The following is a 27,745-nucleotide window of genomic DNA, read 5'->3' on the forward strand; positions in this document are numbered from 1 at the left end:
GCAATTACTTGTTCTTAAGGAATTAAAAACATACTTACACATAGTCCAAAGCATTTCATTCACGAATGTACACTGGGAGAAATGCAACGATAATATCGTAGTTTAGAATCGGCCGCTATTTGTATGCATCAAAAAGTAAAATTGTTTCACGTTTATTGCTGACCTAAAGTATATGGATTTTGACAAAGAAAGCTAGCTAATCTTTAATACTCTTCGCTTACTATGAAATAAAATTTCAGAAAAAAATTTACCGCAATTACTATAATCGTTGTAAGGTAATATACCCTTTAAATCGGGATACGGAAAAGTTTTTTTATTAGGTAAAGAGATTTGCAAACAGACTTGCAGGCGAGCATTGGTAAATCAATTCAAAATTACGTTCTCCGATTGATCTCTGATCTGCGCAATGTATTTGCGATCAACAGTAGGACAAAGTTATTACACCTACGCGGAAATTAAGTAAATTTCAACTACCGGATCAATGTTTAGATTACATCCGATCTATGTAGTTACCGAAGGTTCATTGCTATCGACTTGAAAGATGACTGCAAGCAGTTTGAAGATCAAATATAATGTTATATATACTATGTTCTGTATTCGATCGACATCCCGTTTTGATATTTTACTCCCGACATGTTTCTGACTGTTCTGAAGCACTGCTAAGTGATCATTTCGAAAGGTATTTATGTTCATTTAAATGACCATTTTCGAACAAATATACGTTAGCGTAGCTTCACTGCGACAACCGTCGATTGGATACGAGGCCGAGAGCGATTTTAAAGTTATTAATGGTTTTGCCAAGACATTAAAAGTTTAAAATGAAGTTTTTGATGTTGTGATGTTTTCTCCGTCATTTCGAGACATGTAAAGAGAGAAGAGGCTACGATGCTTTCTTTGATAGGGGAAACAGAGAAAACGAGAGGGAACATTTGCGCTTGGAAGGACAGTTTTATGGTTCTGCAGAAAAACAGAAATGCTTGCCCAAAGAAGGGCTGCGGTGCTGCCATTTGTTAGTAATTTTCCAAAATAATTGGTTTTCAAAGTCCACTTAATCACCCCTTCAAAAAGTTGTCATAAAGTTGTCTTTTTTTTTAGACTTATACAGTGTTAATAGGGGAAATATTCCACTTCCATCTCTTTTTTTTTGTTTAGGTCTAATGTCACAAAATTAATAGCGAATCAAACGACCAAGTTTTGTAAATCTAATTAAAAGAGACAATAAAATATGAATAATTTCAAGATACATTATCCTGGATTAATGTAAACTTTCGAATCGATTAAGCCAACATCAACACGTGCTTCCATCGTTTTGCGCTGCTCCATATAAAGATACAAATCATGCTAACCCAATTCTAAAAATAACTGAGCATAATTAATCAGTAAACGTTCGGATGATATCTCAGACCCGAAGAAAGTTTGCAAGTTTTCGATTTTTACGAACTGTGTAAACATAGGAATTGTATGTCTATTCAACGTAAATAAAAAGAGTCGTTAAATTTATAAATTTTTTGGAAAAAATATTTATTTTGTATTTCATTATAGTAATTTTTTAATGAATATTTTTAAATCTTTATTTAATTTTTTCTTATGTTTATTATATTTATTAGTTTTTACAGCACAACTAAGTCACTTTCACCTGGCAATGCTTTTCTCCTCACCGGAGAGTCACATTTCATTTCTATAACTCTCTTATTTGAAACTTATTTCTAATATTTTCCTCTCTCTCCCTCTCTGTCTCTCACTCTCTCTCCTCGGCACTTTATGATTAAATGGTCGGCAAGCAAAGTGATCAGACATTGTGAGCGAAACTTTAGATACAATTTTTCATAGAACTTTTGTAGTCAGTTGAGCGCGATTATTCATGAAGAGGAGTTTAAATTGCGGAGCAGGAATGTATGCTTGGAAAAGTGGGCAAAGTATAAAATAAAAAGAAAAGTAAATTTTAATAAAATATAAATAAAAATATTTACAAAAAAAATCTGCAATAATTTTCAATTTTCTTTGCTAAGTAAACGATTCAAATGTTTGTTACTTTAAGCGTTATTGCTACTGGTCCTAGTTACTTGAACAAGTTGTTTGGCCAGTTTTGTTGGATATGTTTAACGCTTTTATGTTTCGTGTTTGTTGTCATTAATTTAATGCAGAAGTGTTGAATGTTCATTCGTTGCAGAGGAGAATTCTTTCCACAGTAAGAGGATTTCATGTCAAAACAAATTAACACAGAAATCAAATTAAAAAAAATAAAGAAAATTTGTGCTCAAGTGTGCTGTAAATCTTTCAAAAAATTAAATTAGGAAATGCTTTCAAAATAATAATAATAATAGTAATAATAATAATAATTGCTCTTCCAATGTGTAAAGTTTGAGAAAATCGAAAATCTTAAAGAATAATATTATATATATATATATATATATATAAGAAAGGAGAAAAAGTGTTAATGAATGATTGGTTTTTGTTAATGTCAAAAGTGTTGCCAGATTTGCGTGAAAGCGGCCAACTTGCTAGAAAAGATGTTTTATAGAAATATTAATCTGAGGTTAAACAGTAAATAAAAAAAAAAAATTAATTCACATAAGAAAGTTATTCTAAATGTTCGAAATCAGAGCATCAGAATGTTGCAAACTTTGGATAACTCTGCGCGATCATTAACGGTATCGAGCACTTCGCTAGCTTCTACTCCTGTGACACCTAGCACTCCGACTACTCCGAACTCGTTGGAAGAGAAAACACAAAGACGTCGCTCGACATTCTACGTGCCACTAGTAATCGAAGACGAAGTCGAACCTTCCGTGCAGAACAAAGATAATCCGGTAGATAATTTGCAGCTGAATAAAGCCAGTTTATCAAGTTCGAATAGTAATAGCAAAGAATTCAAAAATTCAAATAATCATAATTTGAAAAAATCTCTAAGCACAAAAAGTGGAGGAAAAACTGCTGTGGTGAATACGGATTCGCCACGCAAAACTACCACTTCCGTAAAAGTGACAACTTTGCTGTTTGAAAGGGCGAATAGTACTTTAGGCTTTAGCACAACTTCATCGACTGGTTCTTCTACGTCTTCGGGTTATCGTAGCGGTTCCAATTCTAGCAAGTCCTCAGCAAAAATGGCTCCACCTTGTGGTTTTAATTGGAGTTTGTCAGGAGTGACAGATGGTGTTACCGCAGACCTTGAAGAAGATAGCGACTCCCAGGAATGTACTTCTAACTTAAACAAAAATAAATCTATTAAACCATCTACAAGTAGCACGGAAAAATCTTCAGGTTCCGTGAATGTTACAAAACGAACAGGAAAATATAATAAAACGTCGACTAATGGGCAAAGGCTAAGTACGACAACAAGTAATAAGAGTTCTACATTTCTGGCAGCCCAGTCCACACCCATACCTAAGCAACGGACCCAGACTCAACAATCAGCCAAGACTAAACGTTACGGATTGGTATTAAATCATATTAATTTAGATGAGAATTCTTCAATGTCTTCGCCTAGAAATTCTTTAATTTCTTTGAGTTCTTCTGACAAACAAGTAAAACAAGAAACTAGCAAAGCCGGTGGTAAAAATTCGACGCCCAGAAACTCATCTAGTTCGCTGACTTTATCAGAAGCAGGAGTTAAAGAGGTTAAAAAAATTAACAGTAAATGGCCATTGCCAGCACCTAGAACACAATTCAATGAAGATAATGATATTGTGATTAGCAGCAGTTCGTCACCGAGTTCTAGGACAATAGTTATATTAAATAAAACTCCCAAAGGAAAAGCAGGTAATAGTAGTAGTAGTGTTAGCGCAAATAGTACTGTAACCAGCACACCCGGCGATTTTGATGACGAAGATGATTCAGAGATAAGTCGCATACAGACTAATACTTCGACACCGATAAAAATGATGAAGTCACGCTCGCGCACCAATATCTTATCGGTGCCCTCCTCTTCGACACTGAAGCAAAGCTCTGAGCAAAATGTCATTAGTAAAGTAACTTTGAAAGCTTCCACTAACACTAATGCTTCCTCTAACAATAATAGCACTAAAGCAGCGGGTAAAACATCGATACACACCACCATTATTATCCCAAGCAATATAGCGTCATCGACTACGTTACCCACATCGTCTTCTTCGGTTTTGCGCATTAAATCGAAAACCTTACCGCAAAATCTGACACCATCAGTTGTTTTAGAGCAGGGCAAAGCTTTGGATGCAAAAGAAAACTCGTCAAAAATCTTTCGTCATAGTGAACAACAACAATCTGGTCAAGCCATATCTAGCTCCAAACGTTTTGGTGGCAGTACAGCCGCTAGTTTAAATAAGGAATCTTCGAGAAACGGTAAAAACATCATATTAACCTCTGCCTTTCCGCCTAAGAATTTATTTTTACTGAAATCTACACCGAAACTTAGTACAACACCACCGTCGGTTAATTCGGTAAACGATAAATCCTTAAGTCCGTCAATTGCTTCTAAGAAAACAATTTCGGCTTCGTCCTATCCTACACATCCTCATCAGATCACGTCACCCGCTAAAAAATCATTAAGTTTTATACGTCGCGCTCATTCAACCAAACTGTCGCGTAGCAATTCTTTACTTAAATCAATCGCCTCGCAACATCAACAGCAAATGCACGGTTCCCATTTAACATCTGCTTCAGGTTCCGGCGACTGTTCGGGTAGCTGGGGCAAAGATTTCTACATCCAATATGATGTCTGTCCGCTGACCTTGGACGAATTGGATTCTTATTTTCGTGCTGATCGTTGTACCGAATTGATACGAGAACGCTTTAAAATTTGCGACGTATCAGCTTGTGATGGAAACTCGCAAAATTGTTCAAACACCTCGGGTACCATTACGGATACATTAACACAAGATAATACCCAAAATTCAGCTACAACCGGAGAAGGGAATGGTGGTGGGTCGTGTCACATGGATAGCAGTTGTGGCAGCAACACGACTAGCGTTAAAGGTGACCAAGGTGTTCAATTGATAGTAGGCGATGGCGATGATGAGGCTGATGATGACGATACCGGACATCATTCAGGTACGTAAAACCTAAGAAAGAAGAGGGCAAAAAAAAGGAAAAACAATAAAAGCAAAATATTCGTAAAGAGTGTCGTCATTATATAAATTTTGAAACACATGGAAAACAATTGCAAAAAAAAAAAAAAAAAAAAAAAAATTAAATAATTATATTTAATTTCAAGTTGTCTGGATTCGTTTTCGTAATAACCAGTAGAACCTGTTTTCATTAAATTACATTTCAAAATTGTGCTCAACGCTAGCGTTCTAAAGATTAACGGGCTTGAGTTTGCTTGCTTGCTTGCAAAAGCTTAAAAGACTCTCGAAATTGCACAATGCAATCTTAATGGTCAATGGTGAGGCTAAGAAGATCGATCGATATTTACATGACATGAAATTTCTCGATCTTTATCGGTCGACATCAGTGATGGTCGCTAGCTAGATCAAAGCAGAGAGTTTAAAAGCGTGTGTGTGTGTGTGTGTGTGTGTGTCTTTTGTATTTTCTGTTTTGTTTTTTAAGTTCAAATAAATTAAAGCAAAAGAAAAACTTGAAATTAAAAATTAATCACATTAAAATGTCCAAGCACTTTATCGTTTATGAATATTGACTGTATTTAGTAACTAAATAAAACAAAAGAAGATAAGAGGAAACCATTATTTGAGGGAATAAATACATAATAACGTTTGGATAGATAAGCAATGATATTAAAGTAAAAGAAAGTCAGTTCATCTTATCAAAATAGTTTCCTATATATTGATAAATGCTCAACTTTCCGTTCCGTTCCGTTCCGTTTTTTTTTTTTTTTCTCGCTCTGCCGTTTCTAGATAAAGTATATGTGAATGATTCCAAAGGCTTGACTGAGATTGAATGCTTGAAATTATCTGCAATAATTTTATTTAAATGCAAAGTATAATGTTTCCGTAATCGCAATCAAGGTCTTCCCCACGGATAACTGATAAATGATGAAAGCCAGCCAACCTTCTTTATCAGCTTTGGGAATGCAACAGTTTTAATGCAAAAGCCCTCGTAATAGTAAAAATTTGTTAATATTATTTTGTCAAAGATGTACCGGGAAATATTAGTTATATAACATTCTTTTCATCTATCGTCAAAATTTATAAGAAAGCCTTCAAAATTGATTCAAGGTAAGCCTTTATCCCATCGCTGAAGTATTTTTTGTTCCAACTTTTCGTTATCTATTACGGCGAATTTTTCAACTGACAATTGAACTTCCAGGCAAGAAAACAAAAGTGCCATGAACTCACAACTTACAATCTAAGGGTTTGGTTGAGTTTCTGATTGGCATCGGATTACCGTGAATCGTGATGATATCAAGCGCTCTAATATGAAAAATCGAACAAACTCACTACCCAAGTTAGCAATGTAACCTCTTTCCTGCTAAAGCACGATTTCTCAGCATATATATTGTTTTTATATATTATTATTGTTCAGGTAATTTTCACTGGACCGGAATGTGATATCTTCCTCACTCACATGAACGTTTACCTAGAACACTTTATAACGCCGATAAGGCCATGAAAGGCGTTCGTCAATGTTTAGATCGAGTTCGCTTATGACATTCTTTTGCAATTGTAGTAGTTAAAGCAAATCTTTTTTTTATTTCTTTGATGTCATAGTAAAAATCACGAAACGAATTCGCATACAGCGAGGATTCGGCAATAACTTCCAGTTATAGATTATAAACTTATGTACTAATTATGGTTAACAACGAAATTTCTTGTACTTTTTTGCTATATCATTACGGTATTAAGCAAAGTTAATGCGTCCATCTTCAAACTCACAAGAAATAGCAATAAAAAAAAAAAAAAAATCAATATTCAATGCTTGTCCTACTCAAGTATTCAATTAGCTTCTGCTTTAAACAAATTTTACTAAGTGACGTCTGAAGCTTATCGTGATCTTATGAAAGTAATTTCGACTCTGTGACTTATTTCAACAATCTCTGAAAAAAACCCAAGTGAGCTCTTCAATACTGATATCTCTGATATATATCCTTGATTACGGTCGAGAACATCGATTGTTGCCAAATTGAGTCTTGGTATATGATGGACCAGCATCACGATAAACTTTGAAAGGTGTTTGATGCGCTTCGGTAGCAGATTTCTTTAAATCAACAACAAAAGTAATGAATTTGGAAGAAGAAGAGTTTTGAACGCTCCACAAGCATTAGCATCGGCGCAAGCCGAATAAATCAATAATATTGGAAGGGGAAAGGGTTATTTTATGTAGAGGAAGGTCAAAATCATCGTCCATTCAACTATTATTTACACAAACATTTCCCATTTTTAGATTGTTTTCACCTGTAGAAGGCGCCTATCGAAATTAACGCAAACACCGTGATATTATCACAAAACCGAATGATTAACTTTATTAGACGCATGGATGTAGAATATGTAGTAGTCGACGTTATCCGATCATAATGTTCTTACTTGTCTTTGTTAAATGAATGAATAAATTAATCAATTTTATTAGACGATCATTATTTTTGAAATATATTTCTGTTTAAATATCTATAAATTACATTACAAAAATAAAAGCCCTTTCTTTATCTTAATATTATGCAATAGACCAGTTTGTAATAATTAAATAAATATAGAAAAAACATTGAACATTTAAAAGCTATTTTATTGCCTAAGGTTACGTTTCAAGCATTTCAAGTAATAACATCACTTAACCCGGGGCTGGGTTGATGCAGATAAACGATTTTTCCTGTTTTTTTTTTTTTTTTTCAATCTCTATGCGTAGGTCTGTAGGCAAAATTCGCGAGCGATCATTTATTATATTCTTTTTGGTTCATAGCATATATATGGCTCAGTTGTGGAGCGCGGGGCGTTTTTGCCATAATTTTAAGAACGTATTCGCTAACATCCGTGATCTGTAATAAGTTTAACTTGAATTTGAATACAAAAGGAAAGTATATGAATTTGCAGTGCATTTTCTCATAAGCAAAACAAAATAGATGCCGTATACACAGAAAGTAACGAAATAGTGGGAAACATATTGAAAACTACAAAATATCTACAAAGGAATGTGATCTGGTTTCTAAGACATTCTTTGCTCTGGGCTTCGCCAGTCAATCTTTATCGCTATTATCATGAAATTTCACATTTTAATCAACTACGACATTTTGCCATTGGAGTTAGTCTCAACATTGGCCAAAACAACTGGCAACCTTCTGCAATTGAAATCTAATTGAGTGAAAATTTAAGGTTCAGTTGTCGTCTAAAGGATTTTGACAACGCGATATGGACAGCTTTGCTTTAGCTTGCAACATTTCACAAAGTGAATGTAATCCATTTATGTGAACGCACGCCTTACAAACAAACACTTCGTACCGCATAGGACTTCTTGGTCTTAAGAATTTTGTACCCGCAAGCCATTTGCAATTTCAATGCAGAATTAGTCTCTTACTCTACTTGCTTACTAAGTGTACACAGATTGTGTATTGTCTTTAGATAAGGTTGGGAAGATTTCTATGCTTCCGGTTTAGCCGTCATTTTGACAAAAATGGACTTTAAGTAAACTATTATAGCACGCTCATCATCGGCCATGACGAGTATGTCATGAACATTATCTAAAGATCGTTAATAAAATAATATGCAATGCAAATGGACCAAACACATTTATAAAAAAAGGGAGTGTGCCTATGACAGTATTGTGCTCTTTTTAAACAGTTCACTTGTGGAGCGAAAAACATATAGTGAGTGTGGGCATCCTAAACCTATAAACCTATATATATTTTGCTTGATCTAGAAAGACTTAAAATACATTTACATTTTATTGCTTCAGATTCACTTTCTAAGTAGATCAAAGCTTGTCTGTCCATCTGTCCCGTTTCTATGCTTGTGTTCAACCTGTAGACATCAATTTTTGAAATATTTAGATGAAATTTGGTACACTGATGTGTTTTGACTCAAGGCCGTGCATTATTGGAAGTGGTTTGAATCGGACTGCTTACCGAATAACAACTCGTTTTGAAAAGTCGTTATATGAGTAACAAACAGCATGCAGCTTTGTGTTGGGCCGTGGTCTACTATAGTATTTTTTATTCCGATTTTCCTTAACTACAACTATTTTATTTATTTATAAATTGTTGGTTACAAAAAGAGTAATTTTCTCACAAACATATCAACGCATTAAGCGTTTTTTTTTTTAGTTAATGTGAAATTAAACTTTGATTTCTTCTGCATACACAATTTTTCCTTATCAATAAATGGTAAAAAAAAAAAAAAAAAATTTTATATAATTAAGCGGCACTGATTAAACCCAAGCGTAAAAGCATGCCAAAAAAATTTACAAAAAAAAAAAAAAATATATATATATATATATATATGTATTCCTGATTTCGTTGAAGAAAAAAAAAAAATTTTTTTTTTATCATTTTTTCATTTTAAGGTTTTTTTTTTTTTGGTTCTTTAACCCATCATTCGAAAATATTTACATACTAGATGTTTCTTTTTCTTGGATGGGTAGCACACCAGAGGCTAGGAAGTATACACATATGTTCATGATGAACTTTTATTATAGCGGTCACGCTGACAAAACTTATGGTAGACATTTGAAATTTTGAAACAAGTCCCAATGGTTGCATTTGTAGCTCAAATTTCGAAGTCTTAGTTAGCCCAACGAAAAGTTGGTACAATAAGTAAATAACGGTAGCTTTGTAAACAACCAGTCCGGTTTAAACGTGGACCTCAGTAGTCCAGTTATTGCTGTACATGAACATTTTGAAAAGAATGCTTCTAATTTTGCTGCCGGACCGAGTTGGATCGCGCTTCGGAAATACTCACACATAAGCATTTGCTGCAGTATTAAATTGAACGCCGCAATGCTTTGCTACTTTTTAAGACAATCTAATAAATATTTTTGGTTAGCTTAACATCTGAAACGTTTGTTTTTTTTTTTTTTTTTTAAGTTCACGTCATGCATTGATCATTGAAGAGTTACTGCGTTATCTTTTTTTCTTTTTTTTTCATTTTAGTCATATGGGTGCTTCCATTTGCTTCATAAGTATTTCTTATAAATTTCTGTTCTACATTTGATGGTTTGGTGGACTGTTTATAGTACTTTTGAAGATTGCCTGCATGTTCACTAACGCAGAGATAGATTTACCCTTTCCTTTACAGCATTCATAGCTATCTAACAAGAGTAATCGATGGGTGTAAGATTTTCAGCTGATTTAATTCTGTCTATCTGTCCGTCTATCTTTCTCTCTTTTGTTATTGACATACTGCAAGGCGATAGTAAGTTGACATATATTATGCTCGTCTGGGCGATCAAATTTCCAATTAAATTGAATTCTGCCCACAATAATCATAGTAATACGGACTATAAAAAATATTGATCTAAAAGTGGGAATAAAAAGTACTTGAAAAATCCAGTCTAGTATATAATGATAATACCAGTCACAGGCAGCTGAGACACACCCACATTTAATCATCAACTGTACAATGATAAAGTTTGCATTTCAAACGGTGCGGGTGTAAAAGATTCGTCCTCAGGCGACTATTTGCTTATTAGTATTATTATTATTTTGTTTGTTTCTTATTTTCCTTAGTTTGCATTACAATTGTGTTTATATATCATTAAGTTATGGCGTAAGTACGTAGCATTTTAATCAACTAACATTAATTTAGTTTTTATTTGCTAAACAAGTAGTGGGTGGATTCAAGAAAAAAAAAAAAAAAAAAAAAAACAAATTGCAAATACATACATATACATATATACATATATATATGTATATATATATATATATATATATATCCATAAATAATCAATTGTTGAAAAAGAAATAATTTATTTAAATACAACGGTGATCGTTAAGGTATTCTTTAACACTCCATGAATAACAACGCAATTTATTTTTTCAAGTGGTCTGGCAGTTATCAAATTTTTACATCTACGTTACGGATAAGGTGGGTTTATATTGCATTTGCCAAACGTTGAAAAAAACGAAAAAATATGTACCAGAGATCCCAAGACTGCACTCAATGAAGTAACCGGTGCCGACTGAGAATCTTCCTTTTGCAAAATACAAACTCTCAGATTAAGTTAAAATGAGTTAACGACCACGCCTATAATTACCGAAAAATTATTCATGTTTTCCTCTTTTCTAAATACGGAATTAAGAACTTTATAGATTTCAATGTACAAATTTCAGTTACGTCTACAGTTTTTTCCTTGTTTTCACTTGTTTTCGGATCGAGAGTTAGCTAAATCTCGAACCAAAGGTCCCTTCGCAATTACAAAAAATTCGTATAGAAATACTAATTATCTAGTACTGTCAAATCACGTAAATGTACGATACGATATTAGGCGAATATATTTTTGGTCCATTTTGCAAGCTAGTGATTCATATTAATGGCTTATACCTTTTTCTTTGTTTACTAATCGGTTGTCCTTACCCTTGCAATTATTACACTTGTCAATGCCTAATTGCTTTTTATACGCATCACCGAAGGCTTTGAGGATATGTTGATTTTGTCCAAACTTTCTTAGCATCCAGAAAAACGCTTCAGGCTTCCTTGATCAGTATATCAAATTCTGAAACGATTTAGCCCTGTCCGCCTAAATATCTGCTATATGCATACTCCTGATCGTTAAAATTAAGATCCCGATCATTCCAACTTATTACAGGGAGATTGTTATTGAAGATCAAAGTCAAAGAAGACGCTCACAATGCACGCCTCCGCTGCCGTTTGGGTTTTTTTCTTTATTACTCGTCAAGATATAATAGGAAGAGTCTGTATATTCTATGGACGATTGATTCTACATTATATGTAGACATGTAAAAAAAACTCAGCCACACCTGCCTATAGGGTAGAGTATTAAACTTTCATTCTCTTCGAGTTTTTTTTTTTTTTCTTCTTCTTCTTCCTGAACACAAGCAAGAAAATCTTAGATATTTAGAGAGAATTAGTTATTAATTTACAGCGATAGACGTACACCTAGGATCACAAATGGCTTTTCGGGTAATTTTGACTTTTTTAATAGGTTCCCCTTTATGTCACTTCGAAAGTTATCTGAAATCTGATTAATTTGATAAAAAAACAAAATTAAATAATTGACATCCATGAGGTTATTGAAGAAAAATCCATACTTCTTAGTAATAAAAAGTATTTGAAGCAATGACTGATAATATCAATGGCAACAATTAAACTAGCGCCCTATTTAGAACAGTAAAACCCAAGTCCGTGGAAACTAAAAAGTTCTCTCTTACAGCGGAAGGATTATTGTGGCTCGTTTCACAGTCGGCGTTCAAAGAACAATTGAACGAAACAATGCGATGCAACGATGGGAAATGTAAATAATTATAGGTGTGTGTAATATGACTTGCACTGTAAAAAGCAACGGTAAAATTCAATTGCAATGCTTGTTAATTTATTACACTTGAATTATGTGAAAAACAATTAATAATAACATACTCGCTTGAAAGTGAAGAGTTACTAATCGTTCAAAAAAAAAGCTGCAGAATTTTCCATTATGAACACGCGTAATCGATCCCATCTTCTTCCTTTTCTTTTTTTGGAAATGTGTGGCTTATACGCGCTATCGCGCTTGTCGAAATTGTACACAGAATAAGCGGGAATTTTTGCAGCTCACTCTAAAAGCCGTCCGAAAACCGCTAACAAAATATGCCACACTTTCTACCAAGGCGTGTAATCAAAAGATAGATTTATTAATCTATAATCCTTTCGCTCATAGTCATATCGTATTATCGTCACTCTTCTTATTTACTTACTTCTGCGTCTGTGAGGTGAGACAAAAATGAAACTTGTAGCTAACAACTTTGGCAAATTTGACTTTGCTTGTTATTTGACAATGGCTCAATATTTTACAATTGTATTTTTTTTTTTTTTTTTTTTTTTTTTTTGTCAAGAATTCACAAATTTTGCCTATCGAAGTAAATTATCCTAAGCTTTAAAAAATATTATCGACTATTGTATTTTATTTTGATAATGGATCGGTCGGAAATTCGTACTGTCTGTCGTTAAGTGTGAGCTCTTACTTGCAACTACTATACTATATGGGTATTGTCATGAAAAGTAAGCCCTTCTATCTCGATATAGTTTCTTATGACGAGAACGGGTGAAAAGTGCAAGTAAGAAAATTATGTCCGTCACACTTAAAATCTTTGTCGCTCGATGCTTTTATTCACTCTCATAAGCAAGTGAATGCGATAGAAATTCCTCGAATCGTTCACAATTTACTTCACTAAAAGGTATTGTTAATAATAATCAATATACCCCGTCGTGGCGTCCACCATAATAAATTTCAAATGAACATACATAGCTTATCGCATTCTTCTCTCCAGTTCCTTTCATTTGATATCCATATCGCTGGTATTATTCAGAAAGAAATGAATCCTCCCAGTCATGGTGTTCGCCATATATACTTTTGGCATTAATACATTTTTAGGCGGATAAATAGCACTTCATTTGAGCAATATAGAAAGTAGTTTTAAACATTCAGAAAATGAATAAAGGACTAAATTAGGCAAAGTGGTGTAGTGGTCTTTAAAAGGCGGCCTTGTCCGACTATGATATTCTTACTTACTTTTCTCATTTTGATTCTAAAATCAATTAAACCATAGGTTTTGCGGTACAATGAATGCAAATTAAAAATATTAGGTCTGTATAAGTTCTATAGCTCTCTGCCATAATGTCTATGTTATTGTGTAACTCGTTTTTAGTGGAATCATTTCGTACGTTTAGGTTCAACTTGTCCAATGATTTGAGTATAAATTTTTACTTGTTTCTATTTTAACGCTTTTCAAAGCAAAAAGAAAAAAAAGTTAAATTTTTATTTTTACAATTATTTTTACAATTTTTGACATTTCCTTGTCAGCTATCGACATACATTCTCAAGTTTGCGTAAAAGATATGCAGTGCACGCAAAAATTGCTTGAGAATGTAAAGTCAAGAAATTACTTATCTGTCTTTGATCGGTTTTTTCTATTCTTCATTTGATCGTTTTAAGTAAATATATTTATAAACATTTAGCCAAAAAAAAAAGAGAACATTTTTTAGAAGGAATGGAGAAAAATCATAAAGAAAATGAGAGTAAGTGTCGTCTTTTGTCCAAGGCAAGAGAAAAAGGACAACATATAACTGTCATTAAACAAATCAGAAAATCTGTAAAGGGTCTATTTCTTCTTTCCTTACGTCCTACTCGCTTACGTTCTATAATACTGACCTGAGTAAAAATTAGATAAGGAGCTTCTCCACCGACCACCACGATCGTTTATGTATGTCAGATGAAATCTTATCTTGCTGAGTCAATCAGGCAGCCCTTACATTCCGAAGTATCAAAATGGTTGTCCCATCTTCTCACTTCATCGTACCGTTTACGTATATGCTAGCATGTTGGCAAGACCACCAATGATATCCTAAAGGGACTAATTTCCGGCGAAAGCAAGCTGAAAAAAACCGTTGCCGATCTAGCATCGACATTCAACGCGATTATTATTGTCCTTAGCTCGTTATACATGCAGTTATATATCACTTCCTTTTCTCTTAGCGCGTAAAAGCCAAATAAAAAATGGTATGCACGACTACACATTTTGTATAATTTTTTTTATTTTTTTTTTTTTTTTTTTATTTTTTTAATCTCGTTTTTATTGCTTTTCATTAGCATATTAGTTGTCAGGGTTGATTTTCATATTTGTCGCTTTTCAACGCAATTCTCTCAAGTTTCTCAACTGTTTTAAAGGAAGTTGCTTACTAAACCGGAACCACATTGAAAAGACGGCAACAAACAAAAACTATTAGCAATTGTCGTAGTAACCTGCTTCAGTGTATAAGTGTATAGAGGGTGTATTTAGTAATATTCTTTTCTTTTTTTTTTTCTTTTTTTATTTTATTTTTTTCTTGTATTCTTGTGACAAGTACGTATGTCTATCCCTTTGCTTCTGTCTGGTTGTCTTTCTGTCTGCCATATTACTTGGCTTGGCTGTTCGATAAGTACCTGCTCTCATTTAGTGCATGAGATTAAAGTGTCTGTCTATTCTTTCGAACACTTGAAGAAGGAAACAAAACCGGTGCAAAAGGGAAATTGTTCAGAAAAAGTGCAAAAGTATTTCAATTTATTTTTGCTTTTTTTCTTCGTCTTCTTTTTCTTTAACTTAATAAAAAAGGAAAAGAAATTCTTAAAGGAAGTGAGACTATCTCGCTGGAAAATGAAGAACTTGTAAGGTTATCTTAAATAACCACCACTTCAACTCAAGGCGTATTGTATAAAATCAATTGAATTTTTTTTTTTTTTTTTTGGTCTATGAACAATAAGTGGTGGGATTTTATTATGAAACATTTATAGTGGCAGGGTGCATTTACTGTTCATTCCGGCAAGCGAAATTATAAGCGAAGAATATTATTTAACCGTTAAAGAGCGTTCGCTACTAGCTGTTTGCCAGAATTATAATCAGACAATTCTGCGTTTTTGCATCACGATAACGCATCTACTCATGCACTGCATTGATTCTTCAAGACTTTTTCAACAAAAGTCCAATTCATTTCGTTCGATCGAAATGAAAATGAGAAAAGCACTTTTTAAAGCCTCAGTTCACAGTCTATCCCATTGACGACTGAAGATATTAGCATAAAATTGTATTTAAGACAAGGTTCAATAAGTTCGTAAGATGGCATATTGTCTGCATTTGTTGTTGCTATTCATGAATCCATAAAATTGTTAGATAGCTAGTTGTCAGCGAAGGGAGAAACAAAAAAAATTTACTCGTTTGGATAATTCCAAGCGTTTTACGTGGACGAGTCCAACAACTTTTTGGTCATCGCCTTACGCTATTGAACTTAGACGAAAACCTATGACGAATATTGAGTAAATTTCAAACGAACAATATCTGGAAATAATTAAATATTATTAATAGTTAGAATTACATATGCGATCTCAGAGTGTCTCTGAAGACAAAAAATATTCCTATAAAAATGTAATACTATCCGTCCTATATCTGCGCATATCTGTGCGCACGAACGTGCATATTTTTGGGTGAATTTGTGACGAGGTTTTGCCTTTTGAGAAGGAAGAACCCAAATCCATTAAGCATTCTTATATATTTATGTCTTTCGGTTTGAAATTCAATTAAGCCCTCCATGTGTTAAACGGATTAGGATAATCTGCATAAATTTCAGGTTTCACTTCATATCAGAAAATCCGTATGTTTGGCACATAAGCGGATGGACAGATAACTGTGAATGACATCTGTTGAAATTTTATGATAAATAAATCCGATATATATGATATTGTTATATGACATATATAGTGCATTATTCAATAAGTTCATGGGATGATATATAGATGTTGCTAGTATTGGCAAATCCACACGATGATGTTTAGATAGTGCCGACCTTCAAACGAAATGTATCAAACAATTCATAACTCTGTCCGACTATTTGTCAATAGTCAACCTACATTTATGTAAATTATCCTATAAACTTATTGAGTGATAGGTATATGTATGTATATGACGTGTGTCAGTTATTGTACAAGAAAATAAAATTGAGATAATTGTATTATATTTTGCAACGACGATTATGAAAATATGATAAATGACTTAAATTGAAAACTCTTCAACATCCCGAGATGAAAAAACAGTAAATTGCATGAATGCAAAAAAAGAAAAACAAAATTCAATTAATTTAAATTAATAGAAATTCAAAACTTTCCGCTTCCCTTTTACTCATTTTTTAAAAACTGTGACCTTTCTTCTTGCCATTCCAACATCTCATCAATTCTTCTTCACTCTTAATAACTTAATAATATGGAAACATTGTGAACTTAAAAAAAAAAAGAAAAAAAAAAAATAGTTATTATACTCAATTAATATTAATTTATTTACTCATCCCTACAAAATACGTGAAGCTCCCACTTTCATATTTTCCGTATGTGACTCATACTCATCATGACGATCATCATCATTATCATCATCGGTAGCATACATATCGTAAGGTATTTTATTTTTTCTTTAAACTTTGTGATGATCAGGAAAAGTCGTCGTCTTTTTTTAGAACAACAGATCCTTTAATATATTTATTGACCAATCCTTGTAGTAAGTTCTTGTTTATATATCCCTTAGACTCTTTAACTTGCAATATTAAAATAAGCAAAAAAATTAAACTCGGCTTTAACTCAATCGTTTACGATTTTTATATTAAAAAGAACTTAAAAAAAACTAAATTGCAACACTTTGCTGACATGATTTTTACCGCCCAGAAAGCAGAGGTGTTGTCAGCTTATGTTAGGCATATGCTGTGAACGCTGTTCCGAGGCTGTTGTCAAATTTGAAACCGCTATGATCATCTTTGAGACCGGAACAATGTTTGCTACATATGCACGTGGATGGACGGACAGACAGACAGACGAACAAGGGTATATTAGAATCTGAATTTCACACAGATTAAGAATATTTGTATTTTATAAAATATCTGAAACTGACTTCCAAAATACACACATGGGCAGACGAACCGAGAGACATGTCCAAATAGAATCTGATTTCCACACTGACTAAGAGTATTTGTACTTTATAGATTATGAGAAACGTCCCTCCGGGTGTTGCAAACATTTTTGATGGATATAAATTCTGCTTTTCTTCGATAAGCTTTAGCATGTAAGCCTTGAGGTTCACCGTCTTTTTTATTCGCGTTACAGTATTTTGCCCTGTTAGCTGGATTATCGAGTAAATGATCTTAAATCTAATCTGGCAGATTTTTGATTTTGGAAGATTTTCGAAAATACTCAGTCAAACAAAGAGCACGAATTGTCGCAAAACCTTAAATAAAACAGTTAGTAGATTAGGAGGGAGAGATGGAGCCACTGTAATAGTTTAATTATACAATGTCTACACAAGATCAGTCAAATCTATACTTGAGTATGCCACCGATGTGTGGTCTCCTTCTTATAGGTGCTATGTGGATTCAATGGAATCCGTTCAATAGCAATTCCTGTTCTTTGCCCTTAGAAACTTGGTTGGGGATCCGCTTGCCTCTTTATAATAATAATAATAAGGCTAACTTTCATAACACTCAGCCAATGGTGGATATAACTACCGGCTTCTCAATCTGTGTAGAGTGCTTTGCAAAAATGTACCTCAATATCCGAATCTTTTAAATTCTATCGAGTCATCTCTGCTTAACATGGACGATTTATCCATGTCGGCTACAAATTAGCTTCTAATCTTGACATCTTGGAGTGATTCGAAAAATGAAGTGAACTTATTCATTCCTATCCTTTTGCATGATTGCAATGGTTTCGGGGTTCAGTCCCAACTCGGATCTGTACCGGCTGTGGGGGTGTGCTAGATACGTACATGCTTTTTTCTCCCTAACTTACTTATACTTGAATTTTATTCATTTTATTTTTTTCTCATTTTTTTTCTTTTACCGTTTACCGTTCTTTATATTTTACGTAATAGTAAGTAACAGTTGTCAGCATGAGATTTATTTGTAAAAGTCAATTGAATTCGGCTGTTACTGTATTTTCGTTCAATATTCGCAACACCGCGGAGTTATTACCGCGAGGAAAACATTAATTTAAACGGCTCTACAGCACGTAATCTAACCGGTGCCAATACGAGCCTGAAAGAAAAAAAACTCATTTTATCTGCACAGGCACAAGTAGAGAACTAGGTAAGGGATTTTGAAAATGTCGGTGGGAAGTGCTTGAATGAAAAAGTTCAACTCTTCACCCATAAAAAAAGGAGCAATCTTTTAATATTTGAGTTGTCTTATCAAAAGTTAGTGCCTAAGCAGTGGTTGGTAAAATGTTCATTAAAAAAATATTGCAAGAAATTCTATCAAAACAAATGAAAATAAAATAGTTGGAGTTATGGTCCTTTAAGCTTTATAAATATTGCGGAGAGATGTTTTTTTTTATTTTTTTTTATTTTTTGCCTTTAATACATTTTTTATTCGTTTTCACCGTTAGTCTGCACTTTCATGCCTCGAACAGCTAAAGGAAGTAATTGAAAAAAAAAAAAATCGGGAAACCATTTCATTGCTCTAATATAGTTTCGGGTAAAATATTTTTTTTTTTTTGTTCTTTAAATAAAAGCAGAAATGATGCTAGAAGATAAGAATTCAATTTATTTGCGGATTTGCTTTATGTCTTTTAGCATTATTTAGTTTATTTATTATTTTATTTGTTTATTTATTTGTTTTGATGTTCAAAATGTTTTCTGAAACGGTTATTTAACCTTTAAATTACCAGCAGTAGTATCAAGCGGTTTATCGTTCAAATTCAAATGTGATCTTGAATTAAACACATTTGTGAAGACATTTAAAATAGAAAAAAAAAAAAAACGGAAAAAAGGAAAAATATTTAAAACCATGCAACCGGTTTTAAATAAAGCTGTTTATGTTTATGTTTAGGTCAGGGGTGTGATTTTTTTATTTACTTTTTTCTTATTATCATTTTTTTATTTTTTATTTTTTTTTTTTTGATATTCCTTTTTAATTTATTTTCTTTGTCGAGAAAGAGATAATAAACCAAATAAATCTAAACCAAGACACTTTACATTATAAAAGCGAAAAAAAAAAAGAAAAAAAAAAAAAAATGAAAACATGGCAATGACTCATATGTTTAGTCAACGCCATATCTGCCGTGATTTGGTTTAACGAAATATATATACAGCAGTATATACATATACATATATATGTGTATATATATATAAATACATATAGATATCTACAAGATAAATGAAAAAAAAAAAAAAAAACTGGTTTCACTTCTTAATACGAAAAGGCTTTTAATGATTACAGTTTTTCAGATGAAAGACGATAAACGAAGAGTGGTCTTTGAAAACAGGTGCTAACATAAAAACTAAATACAGACAGTTTGATAAAAAAAAAAAAAAAATTCTTGTTTATTCGAAAAGATTTATTTCACCAACTAAATAGAGTTACATAAAAATAAAATAAAAAAAAAAAAATGATTACAAAAAAATAAATCAAAAAAAATTAAGAAATAAATAGCAAATAAATAAATACCGATGATTAGGAGAATGCCTTAAGTATTCCTCTAAGAAAGAAATTAATTAAAAAACTGAAAGAGCATACAACAAAACAACTAAGGACAAATTATAAATGTTCATATATACCCGATGATTGTAAAAATAGTGTAAAACAAATTTTTATTTATTTAGAAAAGTTATAGAAAAATGCATTAAATTACGATTTTTAGTCAAAAAAAGAAACAGACAAAAATGTTCGGAAAACTCGGACTTTTTGCCACGTTAAAGGTTATGATAAACATTGATCTACACGGCATTAATAATCTAATCAGTAAGTAATCGAATGTATAATATAATCATACCTATCCAACACAAATAGTTTGATAAATTGAGAAATGATAATAAAAACGAGTTAGGAAGTAAATAACAACTCAACGAAATGGTTTCAGTGAGAAATTCTTATGAAAAAATAAATAAATAAATACATAAAGAAGTAAATTTGGGCTTGACCAAATCTTTTATACCCATCACCGTTGTCCTATCGATATCTACTCTCAATGCCCGTTGATTTTATAGTTATTAAAGGAATTGCGGAGAAAAAATTATTCCATCACGTCCTCACGTCCGTCGTTTAATTTAGAATTAAAAAACACAAATTTTTGTTTGAGTTTAGTTTATGCTTTACTATGAGCGCGTATTTCGACCAGTTTTTCCCATTTTCATTATTAATCTGCGCACAAGAACCTCCAATGTTCCTGCCAGCTTTGAAGTCGGAATCTCCAAAAGGCATTATGTAGACAGCCAGACGGACGGACGAACAGATAGACAGGTGGACCGACATCAAAAATTGAGATTTATCGTATGAAGACAAAAAATACATGGACGGACGGACGGACAAATTGAAATTAGAATTCAGAAATAGTTTCTGAATCGGCATAATAAAAGATGGGTCAATCTCAAGTCCTTTTGGGTCGACACAAACTTAATATACCCACCATAAGCATCACAAGCGATGGGAAGTATAAATCGAAAGGTGAAATAATGAATAAGAAGCAAAGGATATCTATGTGTGCAAAGGTAATGAATTCAGAATTTAATTTAATTTAACATCGATTTAATAGTTAATACCTTTCTTTTCATTTTTTTTTTTCCATTCGTTCATGGAAGTCTTTAAATACCTTGAGAGATTGTTTTTTGTTTGCAATCATCAGTGCTTTTGTAAACAAATAATGGGCTGAGAAAAAAGTACTTAATTAAACAGTTCGTTCGTAGTCTTAAATGTTATTTCACAAGAATTAAAACGAAAATCGCTTAATCATTTAAAGCGTCCAACTAGTAACCAGTAGTTTGGAATTAATGCAGAAAGAACTGTAAGCACACGCGTTGAGTACAAATATAACAACAAAAATAATTTGTAGAACGTAAGCAATAATAAAGGTTTCCAACGCTTACATCATTTACTGGGAAATTGGGAAATTTTTTTTTGAAAAATTGTGTCAAAATATTATATAAATAAGAAAGGACCGAAAGTAATTTTCCTTTCGTTCCAATGTTTTTTAAGATCTAAACTCAATGATTAATTTTCCCCTTGAGATGGATCGATTTTTCGAGAAAGTATTTAAAATCTTAATTAATCTTTTTGCTTAATTCTTTTCGTAAATGGAAGTAATTTAAAAAAAAAAAAGAGCCCTTCCTGGAATGTTCAGGTGTGGTCGTTGTCTAAAAAAGCAACAAGAAGAAGAATAATAGAAAGACAATATAATTGAAAAAATATTCGGTTAAAATTATTTCCATATAACAAAACAATTCAAATAAAAATTAATCTTTATTTGCTTCGGTTAAAATGCCGGGTAGGCGTATAACAATTGTTTACACATTTTCTTATTCACGACGGGTCAGAACTGTTATATTTTACATTCTTCACACACGTCACAAATTATGCAAAAGAGATTTGACAAGCGAACACTCGCCTACCACCTGCGATTGTTGAAGCAACGAGAATTAAAATCAACAAAACTTACACCGATGCGAATAACATGTCAATATCCTAAACTGTTTCCAAAATTTTCCTTCTACTCTCATCGCCGTGTTAGCTTATTGGCATAACGCTGATGACCGACGAGAAAGAGAGAGAGAGAGAGAGAGAGAGAGTGAGTGTCGAGCAACTTCATCAGCTAGCATGGAGTGCTTTGTATCACTTGTTGGGCTCATATTTTTGATAAATTTTTTTTTTTTTTTAAAGATCCCCAATGATCTTTTATGCGAACACCACTGACAGCCCAGAACTTGAAGGGAAGCTCTTTCTCTATAGACTATGCAAAAGAAAGACGACGCAAAATACAGATAACATTTAAAAGTGATTGATAGAATTGCTATCAGACTTGTGCTGTAATTCTGCTACGTATGAATGGTTGATACGTGTTTTTGCCAATGTATCGATGCAAAGAGAGTTTCAGGAATGCACATCCTTGCATGTATATTCCACGATCTACATCAGATATATATCTAGGATTTCTTGATGGAATATATATTTGAATGTTTTTCTAAACTTTTTAAGACGGGCAAAGGGCGCTACCCGGTCAAGTTTCGCTATGTATTCGCTTTAGACCGCTTATGGACCGTTTCCAAGTTCAGTTTAGAATATGTTGTAATGAAAGATAAGTCTTTAGATGTGCAAGAATCTTCCAATCTTTGACTTTTTATGATGAAAGCGTGTTATTGAGAGTAATTTGACCTAAAAATCAATTGGACCAACTATTGAACCACATTGATCCAATTGTTTGTTACGCCATATCCCATAACGGTTCTCACGAATAGTAGGCCGTTTAGCAAAACAATTTTATGCTCAATATATATTTTATTATAAAAATTTATTATTTTAGTGTAAAAATTAATTGTAAGAAATCCGGATCATATAGACTTCAAAATGTATAGGGGCTCGTATGGAAAGCAAGCAAGGAATTATATGCCGACAACGTCCAATTAGTAGTTTTTTATGCCGGAAGCAATTGAAAAATAATAAAATCTTTGACATGCAAATGAAGTTTGGTAAACGTGGGCCAAAATTGGTCTATTCATGTCTTGACCATCCGCCCATACGAGGGCTTTCATGAACAGTACGACTTCGCATTTAAAAATAACGTATAACTTTTGGTGCATCGATGACGACAATGAGTGAAGGACCAAGTAAGTGGCATAGGGTATCTCAGTGGTCCGCTTTGTTCGCCCATAATGTTCTTATTGCAATAGTGCTACAGTTAATGCAAAGCATTATGATATCCTATTCATATTGTGCTATAGTATTTGATTTTATTTCAATGTATGTGCGTACATATGATTTGATAAATGAAACCATTGTTTCTCTCTTTGTTTGCTACTTTTAGTTATTATCCATTGCTATAGAGTTTACATGTTTTCCTTTTTCTTTTTTACAACTAACGCTGTCTGCTCCTATTGTCATTATTTATTATTTGTATTTACCATAACGCTTCGGTCAACAAATCTCGGAACTAACATATATATACCGTGTCTAACAAAAAACAAAACAAAAAAAAAATTCGTATAAATTTTTTAAGAATAGTTCCAATCTTTAAACGATGCTTGTCAAAATAATTAATCGTCACCATTTCTCTACGAGCAACACTAGTTTTTTGGCGATCTTACTTATGTTATTTTTACAACAACGGAAAAGTCCGAACTTTGTCTATTGATTAAACTTTGTCCTTGCTGAAAGGAGAAAAAACTTTGTTCAAACTCAGCAATGCCAGCACTTTGCCTCATCGAAAACAAGAGATTGTCGGCAGATTGTTCGCATGGGTAGTCTAATAAGTAAGAATAGCGATTATCCAGTCAAAAAAAAAAAATTTTTTTTTTTTTTTTTTTAATAAGTCCCGGGAATTACTGATCCATGTAGTAGATATTTTGTATCTGGTTCATTTGTATGATACGAAGCAAGTAAATCAACCAACAAACCAACCGACATTATCTCTGCCAGTCTTCGGCTATGTATGTCACAGCGTAAATAATCAAAGAATAACACAAAACCAACACAATAACATCAATAATAATTATCTTCATGACTAATAGATTTCATCTATATTCGGTGCAAGCATAATAGAAAAGAATGCATTTCATTTCTCTTCTTCTCATTGGAAAAAAAAAAAAAAAAAGTGCCGTTCCAGTGTCTCGAATTGATAAATAAAAAAACATTAAGGAAACAACAGAGAACGATATTATGTTCGGCTTAAGAAGATTTCGATGCTTATGGAAAACTACATTGTAAAAGTAAAGAAAAATACGTTCCACTGAAACTGAATAATGATTTGTAATAGTGTTCAAATACATTTCATAATAAGATGACATAGTCCTCACACACACACACACACACACACACACACACACAGTCAGGTAGTTTTAACATATTTGAAAAGAAAACACGCTTTTGACCGAACTCAAATCAAACAAATAATGCCACAACGAAAGGTTGCTTGCACAGGCAGCATTGCCCCGAGCGTAAGAGAGAATGTCGTAAATGAAAGCGTATCTGTGAAGGGATTTGCAAAAATGCATTATAACGACCTTGATTTCCCAAAACCAACCAGTTACTTCTGCTGGCGATTATATTCCGGCTTTAGTTGAATTCGATAACTATATAGTTCGAATATAACTTCGATAAGAACCAATCAATCCTCAAATGTATAATGAGGATTCCCCTCCGCGGCGAATAAAATTTTGCCTGACATCAAAGCAAGTAGAGTACACTAGAGCTATCGTTTTGATTACAGCTCAGTTAATTATTTATTCGAAAATCATTTTTTCCATCAACATAAGTTTTCAAATAAAATTAACATTTCCGTCAATTTGTCCCTGTACTTGTTCCAAATTTTGTGAATTTTCAAAAAATGTACAATTAAAATTGAAACTATTCGCCTGGGTGGCCGAGTAGGCAAAAGTCTCGACGAGCAACTCCAATGGTCGTGGGTTCAAATCTCAAGTGCGGCAGAGTTTTTAATTAAGCCGAAAGCCTTAGATGCTAGTGCTTTAAGACTTTAGTTTTTTAGAATTTACTCTCTGGATAAATTTATAATAATAATAATAAAATTGAAACTTGATAGGTATATATAGCCGGCAGTTGGCAGTTGACGACAGATTCCGTATGAAAATAGATACGAACGTAATCCTTGCACGCAAAAAGTTAAGAGAAAAAAGAAAAAACCGAAATATCAAAGCAATTCGTAAATGTGTTTATCTTTAGTAAATCGTTGTTCATATATCTGTCTAACAATGAGTTAAAACTTCAGTGCGAATGTGGCTCGAATTAATCGACCCGTTGACTAAAACAACATTTGCGATTATTGGGAGAAGGTGCGAGGGTAAGGGGTTAGTCGCCTCACTCTCTTTGTGTTAAATATTTTCTTCAAAGAATTCTCATTTCTTTTGAATGATTTTTTCAACGCTTTTCTGCGTCCTTTGTTATTTTAAATATTTTTTTCTTTTTTCCGTTACAATAATTCACTTGAAAAATTACTTTGTGCTTGAGTTAGAGCTAACAGCTGTTATTTGTTATTATTGTCGTTGTCGTTGTCGTTATTGTTGTGGTTGTGGTTGTTGTTTGCATAACTAATGTTCCTGCTGCCGTCTTTCCTTTAAAATTATACAGTCTTTGTGTTATTCAAGCATAATCAAGAGTCATTCCTCTCCTTGCAAGATATTTTAAGCCTTTTCTTTACCTCGTTGTTTGCAAGCGAACAAAAGAACTGCATACCAAATAATGGCAACAGCAGCGAAACCCTCATAACTATAAACAAAAGAGAAACAGTTTTTATGCTTAAGGGGTTTTCCTCTTGCTCAACAAAGATGTAACAAATAAAAAAAAAAAAAAGGAAGGCGTTCTCTATATTCATTCAATAATAATAATAATAATAAGAGCAATAATGCAAAAAAAAAAAAAAAAAAATTTCTGAAAAGTACATGCATACCACAAAAAATTATATGTACTTCTTTTTTTTTTTAATTTAAAAATTCTTCCAAAAAAAAATTTCACAAGCCGTAGAAACGTACTGCGTCGCACATAGGAATAAATTGTTGTTTATTAAAGAAAAAGTATATTTATTGCAGTCTTAAACGAAAAAAGCAAAAGAAAAAAAATTATGAGAAGAAATTCATCGCAAAGAATTTTTATTACGAAGCGAAAGGTTTTTGAATACACATACACATTCTTATGCCGGTACGTGTACATTAGTTCGCCATAAACGCTACCCATAAGAGCGAGAAGTCGTTACGTATGCTCCTCAGTGCAAGGACATGAAACTTCGCTTTCAATAAATCGTTTCGGTAGAGTTTACTTTGGTTGTAGCAGCGACAGTGTATGCTCGTTCGGTAAAGGCTTTCACACACACTTTCCGAGGGACTCAGTAGGTTGTGGCCAACACTTCCTCATCACTTTCCCTAACTCACTTATTTTTGACCGGTCTCGTGTTACAGCGATAGGGGGCATTTCCCAAGCGATTTGCCCTGCTTTGCTGAAGCTTCGGGGAAATCCAGAGATGCCATGAAATTTTGATCACTACTATGGCAAAGTGCGGGGAATTCTGTAATGAATGAATGACGCTTCGCTAAGTATTATGCTCTCCTTTCTTCGTTAGAGCGTAAGACTTCGACTTGCGAATGTCATTTGAATACGCATACGATTTCAGATCCATAAACTCCACATCCTAGATACGTTAGACGGTTGAAAAAAGCTCGATAAAATCGAATTTAATCAATCAAAAATCCCACGTAAACTTTGTCTCTTATTTGATATATTAAGCAGTTCGGCACCGTAATGGATACCGAATTGTTACTGTCGGTCTATTGGGTTCCCTAATCAAATAGCAAGAAAAAGAAATATAGGATATATCTGTGTAATAAGATCGATCCTGGGCTTGCTCATGTATTTATATAATTTATTATTTCGTTAATTTATTTTGATGATTATGTTGAATCAAATGATATTTTGTGCATTCGAAAAATCGTTTTACTCTTCACTACTATGAACTATTGTTTTCCATTTCCCCCATATTTTCGGTCTCTTTTACCTGACTAGTTTCACCATTTCTGAAAAATTATTTGTGGCCATTAACCTTAGGTTTATCATTTAATTTCTCTTCTCTAGTTTCGTTTTTTTCTTAATAAGTAAATTGAGTTCTTCATTAGAAATCATGCTGTTTATATGTGGATCTTATTACTATGAGTATATATATTATTCACATGTATTTTTATAATTATTTTATTAACCGTTTTTTTTGTAATTTTTTCTTATTCTTTCTTTTCCAGGTAAGTGTGTTATAAACTGAATATCAATAACTTGTAAGTAGGAAAATATATTTAAATGAATTAAATGTTTATATACATATGTATATATATAATATAAATATATGCATATACATGCAATCATGCTCATATGAGTAAATATTATATCATATTCCATTAAATCGACAATCAAGTGCGTAGCGCGTACAATACAAGACGTAAAAAAAAATCCTACAACAATCTAATCTTTAGTTTCATCTAAACATTATTAACAATATTTCGAAAATTATTAATACCTTTTAAATATTTATGTAAGCGACGTTTCTCTAATCCTTTAACAACAAGTTACAACTTGACGTACAAACAAGTAAGAATATCTCAACCTTACTTAGATAACATGCATCACTTCGCTTTATACAGTTATTCATGTGACAACTTTTCGAAACAATGTGTTATGTGGAAGGTGGTCAG

At 32.9% G+C, this 27,745-nt stretch overlaps 1 protein-coding gene across 6 annotated transcripts in view; it reads left to right on the forward strand.

Annotated features, from left to right (window-relative positions):
* Nucleotides 1–27,745, forward strand: part of LOC119638602 (ras GTPase-activating protein raskol) — a 210,676-nt gene that overhangs the window by 141,025 nt on the left and 41,906 nt on the right. The window contains exon 1 of one of the 6 annotated variants that reach the window (XM_038035472.1): nucleotides 1,699–5,025. The exons of the other annotated variants lie outside the window; for them this stretch is intronic. Within the exon in view, the coding sequence (XP_037891400.1) occupies nucleotides 2,613–5,025 (2,413 nt within the window). The 5' untranslated portion in view covers nucleotides 1,699–2,612. Of the gene's footprint in view, nucleotides 1–1,698; nucleotides 5,026–27,745 lie in introns of those variants that run through there. 6 annotated transcript variants of the gene reach the window in all.

Source organism: Glossina fuscipes, unplaced genomic scaffold, assembly GCF_014805625.2.
Source record: "Glossina fuscipes isolate IAEA_lab_2018 unplaced genomic scaffold, Yale_Gfus_2 0, whole genome shotgun sequence".
In the NCBI taxonomy this organism is placed as follows: domain Eukaryota; kingdom Metazoa; phylum Arthropoda; class Insecta; order Diptera; family Glossinidae; genus Glossina; species Glossina fuscipes.